The sequence below is a fragment of the Cetorhinus maximus genome, chromosome 4 (genome assembly GCF_964194155.1).
Source record: "Cetorhinus maximus chromosome 4, sCetMax3.hap1.1, whole genome shotgun sequence".
In the NCBI taxonomy this organism is placed as follows: Eukaryota; Metazoa; Chordata; class Chondrichthyes; order Lamniformes; family Cetorhinidae; genus Cetorhinus; species Cetorhinus maximus.
In genome coordinates this window covers 178,379,897-178,393,823 of record NC_135882.1, presented here as the reverse complement: position 1 = coordinate 178,393,823, position 13,927 = coordinate 178,379,897, and the positions used below count along the sequence as shown (strand labels likewise).

The 13,927-nt window shown below is 46.8% G+C and overlaps 1 protein-coding gene across 1 annotated transcript in view; it reads right to left on the bottom strand.

The window, feature by feature from the left end:
• The window catches only part of LOC144680070 (nucleolar transcription factor 1-like), a 93,730-nt gene that overhangs the window by 45,660 nt on the left and 34,143 nt on the right, over nt 1-13,927 (bottom strand). Inside the window, exons 7-12 of the mRNA XM_078541219.1 lie at nt 13,347-13,467; nt 6,801-6,911; nt 5,879-6,006; nt 3,501-3,642; nt 1,949-1,990; nt 724-876 (exon numbers count right to left, since the gene is read on the bottom strand). Coding sequence (XP_078397345.1) covers nt 724-876; nt 1,949-1,990; nt 3,501-3,642; nt 5,879-6,006; nt 6,801-6,911; nt 13,347-13,467 — 697 coding nt within the window. The remainder of the gene's footprint in view (nt 1-723; nt 877-1,948; nt 1,991-3,500; nt 3,643-5,878; nt 6,007-6,800; nt 6,912-13,346; nt 13,468-13,927) is intronic.

The following is a 13,927-nucleotide window of genomic DNA, read 5'->3' as shown; positions in this document are numbered from 1 at the left end:
TCCTGCCTTTGGATTGTTTCTGTTGGCAGCTTCAGGGACCCAGTGTTGGGATCTACCATCCAACATCAAACACAGGGAAGACCTATTTTAGCTCAGTAACATCCCAATGACTCAATGACAAAGATGAGGAAATGATGTTTGTTGTACAGAGTCTCGGTTAGACCCCATCTGGAGTAACTGGATTAGTCTGGGTACACACCTCAGGAAGGAGATAATGACCTTGGAGAGGGTGCGGTGCAGATTCATCAGAAAGATACCAAGGCTTAATGGGACAACTTATGAGAATGGGTTGCACAAAAGTAGCTTCTATTCCATTAAGTTGAGAAGGTTGACCGGTGATCTAATAGAGATGGTTAAGATGATTAAAGGAGTCTACACGATAGACAAGGAGAAACTATTTCCTCTGGTAGGTGAAGTCCAGAACAAGGGGGCAGAATAGTAAAATTTGAGCTAGGCAGTTCAGGGGTGATGTCAGGAAGCACTTCTTCACATAAAAGGGAGCGGAAACATGGTACTCCCATAATGCTGTGGATGTCGGGGGTCATCTGGAATGGTCAAGCATGAGGTTGATAAAGATTTGATCAGTGGGGATATTTGACAAAGGTGGGTCACAGATCAGCCATGATCTCATTAAATAGTGCAACAGGCTTGAGGGGCTGAATGGCCTCCTTGTCTTCCTATGTGCAGCTGAGTCAGTCCCATAGGCGCCATCAGAAAACTGACCTTGCTGGTTGGTGAGGCTGGTGAGGTGGGGCTGCCAGGTTTTGTCCGCTGAGGGCCGTTGTTCTGTGTGTTTGTTGTGATGTTGCTCATGATTTTGCTGCCTCCAATCCTCTCCTCCAGTAACACCCTTTCCCGCTCTTTGTCTGGGAGACTCTGAGGAATTCAGCAACATTTCACATTTAACATCAGCTTGCCAATCGAACTGCACAGAAACTACCAATAGAGAGAGGTAGATAGAGGCAGTGTGCAGAGAGATAGCGAGGAAGAGAGGGGAGACAGAGAGAAAAAGAGTGAGAGACAACAGACACACACATACAGACGTACAATACAGAGAGCAAATAATCAGCAAAGAGAACGTGAGAATGGAAAAGGAGAAATAAGAAGAAAATGGAGAAAGAAGGAGTGAATTTTGTGCCTAGCAAGTTGAAGGATGATTCCATTTGAAAATCAAACATTTCAAATTTAGATACAAGGGCTGAGTACAGCTCAAGGTTAGATACAGAGTAAATCTCCCTCTACACTGTCCCCATCAAACACTCCCAGGACAGGTACAGCACGGGGTTAGATACAGAGTAAATCTCCCTCTACACTGTCCCCTTCAAACACTCCCAGGACAGGTACAGCACGGGGTTAGATACAGAGTAAATCTCCCTCTACACTGTCCCCTTCAAACACTCCCAGGACAGGTACAGCACGGGGTTAGATACAGAGTAAATCTCCCTCTACACTGTCCCCATCAAACACTCCCAGGACAGGCACAGCACAGGGTTAGATACAGAGTAAAGCTCCCTCTACACTGTCCCCATCAAACACTCCCAGGACAGGTAGTGCACGGGGTTAGATACAAAGTAAATCTCCCTCTACACTGTCCCCATCAAACACTCCCAGGACAGGGACAGCACAGGGTTAGATACAGAGTAAAGCTCCCTCTACACTGTCCCCATCAAACACTCCCAGGACAGGTACAGCACAGGGTTAGATACAGAGTAAAGCTCCCTCTACACTGTCCCCATCAAACACTCCCAGGACAGGTACAGCACGGAGTTAGATACAGAGTAAAGCTCCCTCTACACCGTCCCCATCAAACACTCCCAGGACAGGTACAGCACGGGGTTAGATACAGAGTAAAGCTCCCTCTACACCGTCCCCATCAAACACTCCCAGGGCAGGTACAGCACAGTTCAGCACGCAGATTCCAACACTACAGGAAATATTATTTACTCACCTCGAGGAATCGCTGTATCTCAGACCCGTAAAGTTTCTTCTTCTGTGGAAGGAACAGAAAATGATGGTCATGGACAACAGATATTAGAAAAAGGATATAGGGGAACTGGAAGCAGTGCAAAGAAGATTCACAAGGTGACACTAGAACTGAGAAGATAGATTTATCAAGAAAGATTGAATAGGTTGGGGCTCTTTTCTCGATTAAAGAGAAGACTCAAGAGTTAATCACAGAATTGTTACAGTGCAGGCGGCTGTTTGGCCCATCATGTCTGTACCGACTCTCCAAATGAGAGCAACTCACCGAGTTCAATTCCCCCACCTTCTCCCCATGCCCCTCCACATTCTTCCTTTTCAGATAATTGTCTAATTTCCTTTTGAATGCCTCAATTAAACCTGCCTCTACTGCACTCTCAGGCAGTGCATTCCAAACGCTAACCGCTCGCTGGGTGAAAAGATTTTCCTCAATGCCTCTGTTAATAAAGTCCAGGATACTGTCTGCTTTATTAACCGCACTGTCAACATGTCCCGCCACCTTCAATGATTTATGCACATATACAGCCAGGTCCCTCAGCTCCTGCACCCCCTTTAGAATTGTATCCTTTATTTTATACTGTCTCTCCACATTCTTCCTACCAAATTAAATCACTTATTTCTCTGACTGAACTTCATTTGCCACCTATCTGCCCATTCCATCAATCTGTCAATGTCCTTTTGAAGTTCGACACTATCATCCTCACAGTTCACAATGCTTCCAAGTTTCATATAATCTGCAAATTTAGAAATTGTGCCCTGTACACCAATGTCTAGGTCATTAATATGCAGCAGGAAAAACAAGGATCCCAACAGTGAACCCTGGGGAACTCCACTGCAAACCTTCCTCCAGCCTGAAAAGCATCCACTAACCACGACTCTGTTTCCTGTCACTCAGCCAATTTCGTATCAAATGTCTTTTGGAAGTCCATGAACACCACATCAACAGCATTACCCTCATCAACCTTCTCGAGTTACCTCTTCGAAAAAACTCCAGCAAGTTAGCTAAACATGATTTCCCATAAGAAATCCATGCTTGCTTTTCTTAATTAACCTGCATTTGTACAATGTGACTATTAATTTTGTTAAGAATTATTGTTTCTAGAAGTTTCCCCACCACCGGAGTTAAACTAACTGGCCTGATGTTGCTGGGCTTATCTTTACACCCTTTTTTTGAATAAGGGTGTACTGTTTGCAATTCTCCAGTCCTCTAGCACCACCCCATGTCAAAGGAAGACTGAAAAATCTCAGCCCCTTATAATTTCAAACCACTCCAATTTCTAGTGTTTTCATGATAACAACTCCGTGTTTCCCAGTTTGTGCGATTAAATTCAGCGCGCTGTGTAAGGAGCTCCGAGGCAGCGTGTCTGTTAAATTCAGCGTGCTGTGTAAGGAGCTCCAAGGCAGCGTGTCTCACACCTGTTAAATTCAGGGTGCTGTGTAAGGAGCTCCGAGGCAGCGTGTCTCTCACCTGTTAAATTCAGGGTGCTGTGTAAGGAGCTCCGAGGCAGTGTGTCTCTCACCTGTTCACAGCGTTTCTGATATGTGTCCTTCTCTTTCTGTGACATGACCTTCCACTGTTTGCTGCACAACACCATGCGCTCTGTGCTGGGGATGTCCTTCATGTTAACCATCAACTCTGCACAATACAACGAGTACCCATTCCTGAAATCATAACAAGCTTCAGATCATTAGCCTGGAGCAGCAGTGCAGTAACACAGTTCAGAGAGGCAGCAAGGCAGCACAGTGCATTAATATAGCTCTGGGAGAGACTGCAGTGCAGCACAATGCATTAATACAGTTCAGAGAGGCAGCAGTGCAGTATAATGCATTAATATAGCTCTGGGAGAGACAGCAGTGCAGCACAATGCATTAATATAGCTCTGGGAGAGACAGCAGTGCAGCATGGTGCGTTTAGGAATCAGATATCGACTCTCTCAGTCAGGATCGTACCTCAAGTTAAACTGTTCCCCATTTCAGACATCTGCAAAATGGGTGATGTGCGGAAGGTGTGACATGGATGTGTGGGTTGAGACACACAGCTGAATATAGAACAATCTAACCCCTATATCTAACCCCGTGCTGTACCTGTCCTGGGAGTGTTTGATGGGGACAGTGTAGAGGGAGCTTTACTCTGTATCTAACCCCGTGCTGTACCTGTCCTGGGAGTGTTTGATGGGGACAGTGTAGAGGGAGCTTTACTCTGTATCTAACCCCGTGCTGTACCTGTCCTGTGAGTGTTTGATGGGGACAGTGTAGAGGGAGATTTACTCTGTATCTAACCCCGTGCTGTGCCTGTCCTGAGAGTGCTTGATGGGGACAGTGTAGGGGGAGCTTTACTCTGTATCTAACCCCGTGCTGTACCTGTCCTGGGAGTGTTTGATGGGGACGGTGTAGAGGGAGTTTTACTCTGTATCTAACCCTGTGCTGTACCTGTTCTGGGAGTGTTTGATGGGGACAGTGTAGAGGGAGATTTACTCTGTATCTAACTCTATGCTGTACCTGTCCTGGGAGTGTTTGATACGGGCAGTGTAGAGGGAGATTTACTCTGTATCTAACCTTGTGCTGTACCTGTCCTGGGAGTGTTTGATGGGACAGTGCAGAGGAAGATTTACTCAGTATCTAATCCCGTGCTGTACCTGTGCTGGGAGTGTTTGACGTGGGCAGTGTAGAGGGAGCTTTTCACTGTATCTAACCCCGTGCTGTACCTGTCCTGGGAGTGTTTGATGGGGACAGTGTAGAGGGAGATTTACTCTGTATCTAACTCCATGCTGTACCTGTCCTGGGAGTGTTTGATACGGGCAGTGTAGAGGGAGATTTACTCTGTATCTAACTCTGTGCCATACCTGTCCTGGGAGTTTTTGATGGGACAGTGCAGAGGAAGACTTACTCAGTATCTAATCCCGTGCTGTACCTGTCCTGGGAGTGTTTGATGTGGGCAGTGTAGAGGGAGCTTTACTCTGTATCTAACCCCGTGCTGTACCTGTCCTGGGAGTGTTTGATGGGGACAGTGTAGAGGGAGCTTTACTCTGTATCTAACCCGGTGCTGTACCTGTCCTGGGAGTGTTTGATGGGGACAGTGTAGAGGGAGATTTACTCTGCATCTAACCCCGTGCTGTACCTGTTCTGGGAGTGTTTGATGGGGACAGTGTAGAGGGAGATTTACTCTGTATCTAACCCCGTGCTGTACCTGTTCTGGGAGTGTTTGATGGGGACAGTGTAGAGGGAGATTTACTCAGTATCTAACTCCATACTGTACCTGTCCTGGGAGTGTTTGATGGGACAGTGCAGAGGAAGATTTACTCAGTATCTAATCCCGTGCTGTACCTGTCCTGGGAGTGTTTGACATGGGCAGTGTAGAGGGAGCTTTACTCTGCATCTAACCCCGTGCTGTACCTGTCCTGGGAGTGTTTGAAGGGGACGGTGTAGAGGGAGCTTTACTCTGTATCTAACCCCGTGTTGTACCTGTCCTGGGAGTGTTTGACGTGGACAGTGTAGAGGGAAATTTACTCTGTATCTAACCCCGTGCTGTCATCAAGTCTGGATTCCCCATACTGGCTCTCAGTTGTAACTAAGGGAACGTGGAGCTGATCCCTTGAAACTTGGTTCTTGGGTTCTAGGTATGGAAAACAGAACAAAACAGCAAATCGTCCAGCTCCCTCCTCCTGGTAACTAGCTGCTGATTTGTGTTGGGCTATACAAAAAGTGAGGACAGTGAAACCTAGAATGGCTCCTCGTCTCCTCCACTCCCTGAACTGACTCACGAAGAACCATCATGTGGGTGAGGTGCTTTCCAGCATCCATGAAGCTGTTTGTACCCAAATGGCCGGCGACCATAGAATCAAAGCATCAGAAACCTGCCACACTGCACTGGTCATCCCAACAATGTTTGAAGACTCACGGAGGTGGCTTTGTGGGTCGTCCATCGAATTTATCTTTCAACTGTCTCTCAGCTTTGGTTAGCACAGACCTGGAAGCTTCTTCAACATTCAAATCTGGGTGAGCCTCGACATAAACTCTCATAGATGCCTGCAAAATCAATTCCAAATAAAATCGCACAAACTGCATATTAATTTTACTCTGTTAGCAATCTTAGTTGATGGATAAATATTAGGCAGGACAACACAGAGATTTCCTGCCATCTTTTTCAAAATAGTGGCCACGGGATATTTTACAACAGCCTTATAGGGCGTACAAAGTCATGGTTTAACAATTCATTTGAATGGCTGCTCTTCAAACAGTGCAACACAATCTCAGTACTGTCCCTCCAACAGTGCAACACACCCACAGTACTGACGCTCCGACAGTGCAACACACCCTCAGTATTGACGCTCCGACAGTGCAACACACCCTCAGTACTGACCCTCCAACAGTGCAGCACTCCCTCAGTACTGGCCCTCCGACAGTGCAGCGCTCCCTCAGTACTGACCCTCCGACAGTGCAGCACTCCCTCAGTACTCACCCTCCGACAGTGCTGTGCGCCCTCAGTACTGACCCTCTGACAGTGCAGCACTCCCTCAGTACTGGCCCTACGACAGTGCAGCACTCCCTCAGTACTGACCCTACGACAGTGCAGTGCTCCCTCAGTACTGACCCTCCGACAGTGCAGCACTCCCTCAGTACTGACCCTACGACAGTGCAGTGCTCCCTCAGTACTGACCCTCCGACAGTGCAGCACTCCCTCAGTACTGACCCTCTGACAGTGCAGCACTCCCTCAGTATACCTGTAATGTGCTGTTTGTTCGCTGTTTGTCCTCTGTGTGAAGTACAGTCTGTTTAATGGTGACCTTTCATTAGAGGCACTGGTTGAATTGAGTCCTTACCTCGTACTCTTTCTGCAGCTCCAAGGCTTTGCTGATCCACTTGATACGCTTTTTATCGGACAGCTGAGACCACTGTCTGCGAAGGGCATCCTTCAGCTCCTTCGGACTCACCTGAAAATAGGAACACGTCATCCAATGACTATCACTCTTTACATTTAAATCCATACTCAGCCAATCTAAGGGACAGTGTGGTGATGGATTATACCTCGAGTCCTGGCAATGCCACCACCCCCTGCCTGGGTCTCCAAGCAACACCTTCATCTCCCAGCAATGCCCCGTCTCCTGTTTAAGGATAGAACTGGAGCCAATCTTTTTACACTTTTATAAGCCTTTATTTGTACCACTGACCCCTGTTTCAACAACTCTCCGCTGCACAATGACTCCTGGCTACACACCTAGGTAAACAGGCTCTGGGCTCAGCTGGTGGTGACACCACAACTGGTCACACTGCCCCCTGGCTGAGGAATGAGGAAACAAACAATGTGCTCCGAGAACATCCAGGTACTTCTGCTGGTCATCGGCGTGTGTGTCTGAGGGTGCGTAGGTCTGAGGGTGCGTGTGTCTGAGGGTGCACAGGTCTGAGGGTGCGCCGGCCGGAGGGTGCACAGGTCTGAGGGTGCGCTGGCTGGAGGGTGCGCCGGCTGGAGGGTGCACAGGTCTGAGGGTCAGAAGGTGAGGGCACCTGTCTGAGAGTGCATGTGCTTGATTCAGGCACACACTCCAAGACGTGTACAGAGTTTGCGCCTAAGAGTTTGCGCCTGAGAGTTTGCGCCTTAGGGCACGAGTCTTCAGAGCACACGTGCCTGACTGTGCACGTCTTGGAGTGTATGCCTGAGAGTTTGCGTCTGATTTTGTGTGTCTGAGCGGGCGTCTGAGAGTGCATGTTTGAGAGTGCATGTTTGAGAGTGCATGTTTGAGAGTGCATGTTTGAGAGTGCATGTTTGAGACCTCTATCAAATCTCCTCTCAGCCTTCTCCAAGGAAAACAGTCCTAACTTCTCCAATCTATCTTCAGAACTGAAGTTTCTCATCCCTGTAACCACCCTCATAAGCCTCTTTTGTGCTCCCTCCAATGGCTTCATATCCTCCTTAAAACGCGGCACCCAGAACTCTACACAGCTGAGGTCTAACCAGTGTCTCAAACAAGTTCAACATAACCTCCTTGCTCCTGTACTCTATGCCCCTATTAATAAAGCCTAGGATACTGTATACTTTATGAGCTGCTCTCTCAACCTGTCCTGCCACCTTCAATAATTTATGTACATATACACCCAGGTCCCTCTGCTCCTGCACCCCCTTTAGAATTGTACCCTTTATTTTATACTGTCTCTCCACATTCTTCCTATCAAAATGCATCGCCTCATATTTCTCCACATTGAACTTCATCTGCCACCTATCCACCCACTCCCCCAACTTGTCAGTGACATTTTGAAGTTCTACACTATCCTCCTCACAGTTCAGTGTTTCCAAGCTTCGTATCATCCACAAATATTGAAATTGTTCCCTATACACCAAGGTCTAGGTCATTAATATATATCAGGAAAAGCAAGGGTCCCAATACTGACCCCTGGGGAACCCCACATCAAACCTTCCTCCAGCCTGAAAAACATCCATTAATCATTATTCTCTGTTTCCTGTCACTCGGTCAATTCCGTATCCATGTTGCTCCTGCCCCTTTTATTCAATGAGTGATAACTTTTCTCACAAATCTGTTCTATGGCACTGTATCAAATGCCTTTTGGAGATCCATTTACACCACATCAAAAGCATTACCCTCATCTGTTACCTCTTCAAAAAACTGACGCAAGTTAGTTAAACACAATTTTCCGTTAAGAAATCCATGCTGGTTTTCCTTAATTAACCCGCATTTGTACACTTGACTATTCATTTTCTCCTGAATTATTGTTTCCAGGAGTTTTCCCACCACTGAAGTTCAAGGGAGACAATGGCATAGTGGTATTGTCACTAGGCTAGTATTCCAGATATCCGGGGGGGGGTTTGAATCCCACCACGGCAGAGGGTGAATCCAATAAAAATCTGGAATTTTTTTAAAATTCATTCATGGGATGTGGGCATCACTGGCCAGGCCGGCATTTATTGCCCATCCCTAATTGCCCTGTTCAGGGGGCATTTAAGAGTCAGCCACATTGCTGTGGGTCTGGAGTCACATGTAGGCCAGACCAGGTAAGGACGGCAGATTTCCTTCCCTAAAGGACATCAGTGAACCAGATGGGTTTTTACAACATTCGACAATGGTTTCATGAAACAAAAACAAAAATAGCTGGAAAAACTCAGCAGGTCTGACAGCATCTGTGGAGAGGAAGACAGAGTTAACGTTTCGAGTCCGAATGACTCTTTATCAGAACTGAAGAGAAATAGAAATGAGGTGAAATAAAAGCTGTTTAAGGGGGGTGGGACAGGTGGAGCTGGATAGAGGGCCAGTGACAGGTGGAGACAAAGGAGAGATTGCCAAAGATGTCACAGACAAAAGGACAAAGAGGTGTTGACATTAGCTGAGGGATGTACTAATGGTGACAATGGTTTCATGGTCATTAGGCTTTTAATTCCAGATTTTTATTGAATTCAAATTCCACCATCTGCTGTGGTGGGATTTGAACCTGGGTCCCCAGAGCTTTCCCCTGGCTCTCTGCATTACTAGTCCAGCGACAATAACACTACCATTGCCTCCCCTTTAAAAGTCTGATGATGACCATAAAACCATTGTCGATTGTTGTAAAAACCCACCAGGTTCACTAACGTCTGTGGGTATTTTTTCTATTCATTCACGGGATGTGGGCTTCTCTGGCTGGGCCAGCATTTATTGCCCATCCCTAGTTGCCCTTGAGAAGGTGGTGGTGAGCTGCCTTCTTGAACTATTGCAGTCAATGTGGTGTAGGTACACCCACAGTGTTGTTAGGGAGGGAGTTCCAGGATTTTGACCCAGTGACAGTGAAGGAACGGCGATATATTTCCAAGTCAGGATGGTGAGTGGCTTGGAGGGGAACTTCCAGGTGATGGTGTTCCCATCTATCTGCTGCCCTTGTCCTTCTAGATGGTAGTGGTCGTGGGTTTGGAAGGTGCTGTCTAAGGAGCCTTGGTGAATTCTTTACCCCCTATAGTTATCTTTACCCCCTTTTTTGAACAAGGTTATTGCAATTTTTGCAATTCTCCAGTCCTTTGGCACCATCCCTGAGTCTAGGGAAGACTGAAAAAGTATGTCCAGTGCCTCTGCAATTTGCACTCTAACATCCCTCACTATCCTTGGATGCATCTCATCCAGTCCCGGTGCCTTATCAACTTTAAGTACAGACAATCTACCCAATACGACTTCCTTATCAATTTTAAACCCTTCTAGTGTCTGAATTACCTCTTTCACCATGGCCTGGGGAGCATCCTCTTCCTTGGTAAAGACAGATGCAAAGTATTCATTTAATTCCTCAGATGTGCCCTCTGCCTCCACGTGTAAATCCCTTTTTTGGTCCCTCATTGTTCCTACTCCTCCTTTTACCACCCTCTTATATGCTTATAGAAGATTTTGGGATTCCCTTTCACATTAGCTACCAGTCTTTACTCATAATCCCTCCTTGCTTCCCTTATTTGCTTCTTCACCTCCCCTCTGAACCTTCTATATTCCGCCAGGTTCTCAATTATATTTGCTACCTGACACCTGTGATAAGCACACTTTATCTTTTTTATCTTAATTTCTATCTGCTTAGTCAAAAGGGAGCTCTGGATTTGTTTGAGCTACCTTTCCCTTTCGAGGGGAAAATACCTTGACTGTGCCTGGGCTATCTCTTCTTTGAAGGTAGCCCATTGTCCAGTTACCGCTTTTCCTGACAACCTTTGGCTCAAATTTATTCGGCCCAGATCCATTCTTACTCCATTGAAGTTGGCTTCCCCCCAGTAAATTATTCTTACTCTGGATTGTTCTTTGTCCTTTTCCATAGTCATCCTAAACCTTATGATACAGTGGCCCACCTCATTCCCAAGAACCAGCTGTAGCAGTGCCTCCTCCTCATTGGACTGGACACATACTGTTGTAGAAACTTTTCCTGAGACACTCTAGCTATTTTTAAAGAAGTTATAGCAGGGCACTTGGATAAACTCAAGGTAATCAGCAGAGTCAACATGGTCCTGTGAAAGGGAAATCGTGTTTAACCAATTTATCGGAGTTCTTTGAGGGAGTAACATGTGTTGTGGATAAAGGGGAACCGGTCAATGTACTATTCTTAGATTTCGAGAAGGCATTTGATAAGGTCCCACATCAAAGGTTACTGCAGAAAATAAAAGGTCATGGTATAGGGGGTAACATATTGGCATGGATAGAAGATTGGCTGGCTAACAGGAAGAGAGTAGGCCTGCCACAAGGATCAGTGCTGGGACCTCAACTGTTTACAATTTATATAAATGACTTGGATGAAGGGATGGATGGGATGGTTTCCAAATTTGCTAATGACGCAAAGATAGGTAGGAAAGTAAGTTGTGAAGAGGACATAAGGACCTTGGTGTGCATATCCACAGATCCCTGAAGGTAGCAGGGTAGGTAGATAAGGTGGTTAAGAAGGCATATGGGATACTTGCCTTTATTAGCTGAGGTATAAAATACAAGAGCAGGGAGGTTATGCTGGAACTGTATAAAATGCTGGTTAGGCCACAACTGGAGTACTGTGTGCAGTTCTGGTCACCACATTATAGGAAGGATGTGATTGTACTGGAGAGGGTGCAGAGGAGATTTACCAGGATGCTGCCTGGGCTGGAGGGTCTGAGCTATGAGGAAAGATTGGATAGGCTGGGGTTGTTTTCCTTGGAGCAGCGAATGTTGAGAGAGGACCTGATAGAGATGTATAAGATTATGAGGGGCATAGATAGGGTGGATAGGAAGGCACTTTTTCCATTAGTAGAGGGGTCAATAACCAGTGGGCATAGATTTAAGGTAAGAGGTAGAAGGCTAAGAGGGGAGTTGAGGAGAAATTTTTTCACCCAGAGAGTGGTGGGAGTCTGGAACTCACTGCCTGAAAGGGTGGTCGAGTCAGAAACTCTCGTAACATTTAATGTCCTTACCTGGTCTGGCCTACATGTGACTGCAGATCCTCAGCAATGTGGTTGACTCTTAAATGCCCTCTAAACAAGGGCAATTACGGATGGGCCATAAATGCTGGCCTAGCCAGCGGCGCCCACATCCCGTGAATGAACTTTTAAAAATTAATAAGTATTTAGATATTCACTTGCATTGCCATAGCCTCCAGGGCGATGGGCCAAGAGCTGGCAAATGGGATTAGTGTAGTCAGATCTTTGCTGACCGGCGCAGACACAATGGGCCGAATGGCCTCCTTCTGTGCTATAAACGTCTATGAGTCTAAGGAGGCTACAGACAGATATAGATAGGCTAAGTGAGTGGGCAAAGATCTGACAGATGGAGGTTAATGTGGGAAAATGTTAAATTGTCCACTTTGGCAGCGGGAATAAAAGAGAAATATATTATCTAAATGATGAGAAATTGCAGAGTTCTGAGGTGCAGAGGGATCTGGGTGTCCTAGTGCATGAATCACAAAAGGTTAGAATGCAGGTAATGACCATCTCCAACAAGAGACAATCCAACCATCTCCCCTTGCTAATCAATGGCATTACCATTACTGAATCCTCCACAACCAACATCCAGAAACAGAACAATGGCCAAGCATATAAAAACTGTGGCTACAAGAGCAGGTCAGAGGCTAGGAATCATGCAAGTAATTCATCTCCTAATTCCCCAAAGCCTGTCCACGAGTCTAGAGTGTGATGGAATACTCCCCACTTGCCTGGATGAGTGCAGCTCCAACAACACTCAAGAAGCTGGACACCATCGAGGACAAAGCAGCCCCGATTGATTGGCACCACATCCACAAACATTCACTCCCTTCACCACCGACGCACAGTAGCAGCAGTGTGTACCATCTACAAGATGCACTGCAGGAATTCACCAAGGCTCCTTAGACAGCACCTTCCAAATCCATGACCACTACCATCTAGAAGGACAAGGGCAGCAGTTACATGGGAACATCACCACCTGGAAGTTCCCCTCCAAGTCACCATCCTGATTTGGAAATATATCACTGTTCCTTCACTGTCACTGGGTCAAAACCCTGGAACTCCCTCCCTAACAGCACTGTGGGTGTACCTACACCACATGGACTGCAGCGGTTCAAGAAGGCAGCTCATCACCACCTTCTCAAGGGCAACTAGGGATGGGCAATAAATGTTGACTTTGTCAGCAAAGCTCGCATCCCATGAATGAATAAAGAAAGTAATCTGTGGGAAAAATCACCAAGAAAGGTGTTGGATTGTCTTAAAAAACCCAACTGGGTCACTAATGTCCTTCAGGAAAGGAAACGCCGCACTCCCACGCTGTCTAGTCTTGATGTGACTCCAGTCCACGCTATTAGGTTAACACTATATGATGCAGTGTGTGAAAACAAACACAAGCTGACTAGGGAAGGAGCAATGCCCAGAGGGCAGCTCAGAGTGGGTAATTTTCAGTGCTTCGCTGTGAGTGACACATGACCTTTACCTCAGGGTGAACCTTTAGGAACGCCTTCTTCTCATGAGCATACCAGAGCTGCTGGGGTGTCTTTGGCTTTTCGGGAATATCTGATTTTCTCTGCTCTTCAATGAGATCAGGGTGTTCATCCCTGGGAATACAAATCATTCCGAAAAATTAAACCTTGCCATCATGATCCATCATTAGTTTGCCATTTTCTCAAGTACACTGTTGAAAATACAAACCCTCTCTGGGGTACGGTTCCCACACACACTGACTCTCATTGGGGTACGGGTCCCACACACACTGACCCTCTCTGGGGTACGGTTCCCATACACACTGACCCCCTCTGGGGTACGGTTCCCACACACACTGACCCTCTCTGGGGTACGGTTCCCACACACACTGACCCTCTCTGGGGTACGGTTCCCACACACACTGACCCTCTCTGGGGTACAGGTCCCACACACACTGACTCTCACTGGGGTACGGGTTCCACACACACTGACTCTCACTGGGGTACGAGTCCCACACACATTGACTCTCACTGGGGTACGGGTCCCACACACATTGACCCTCTCTGGGGTACGGGTCCCACACACACTGACCCT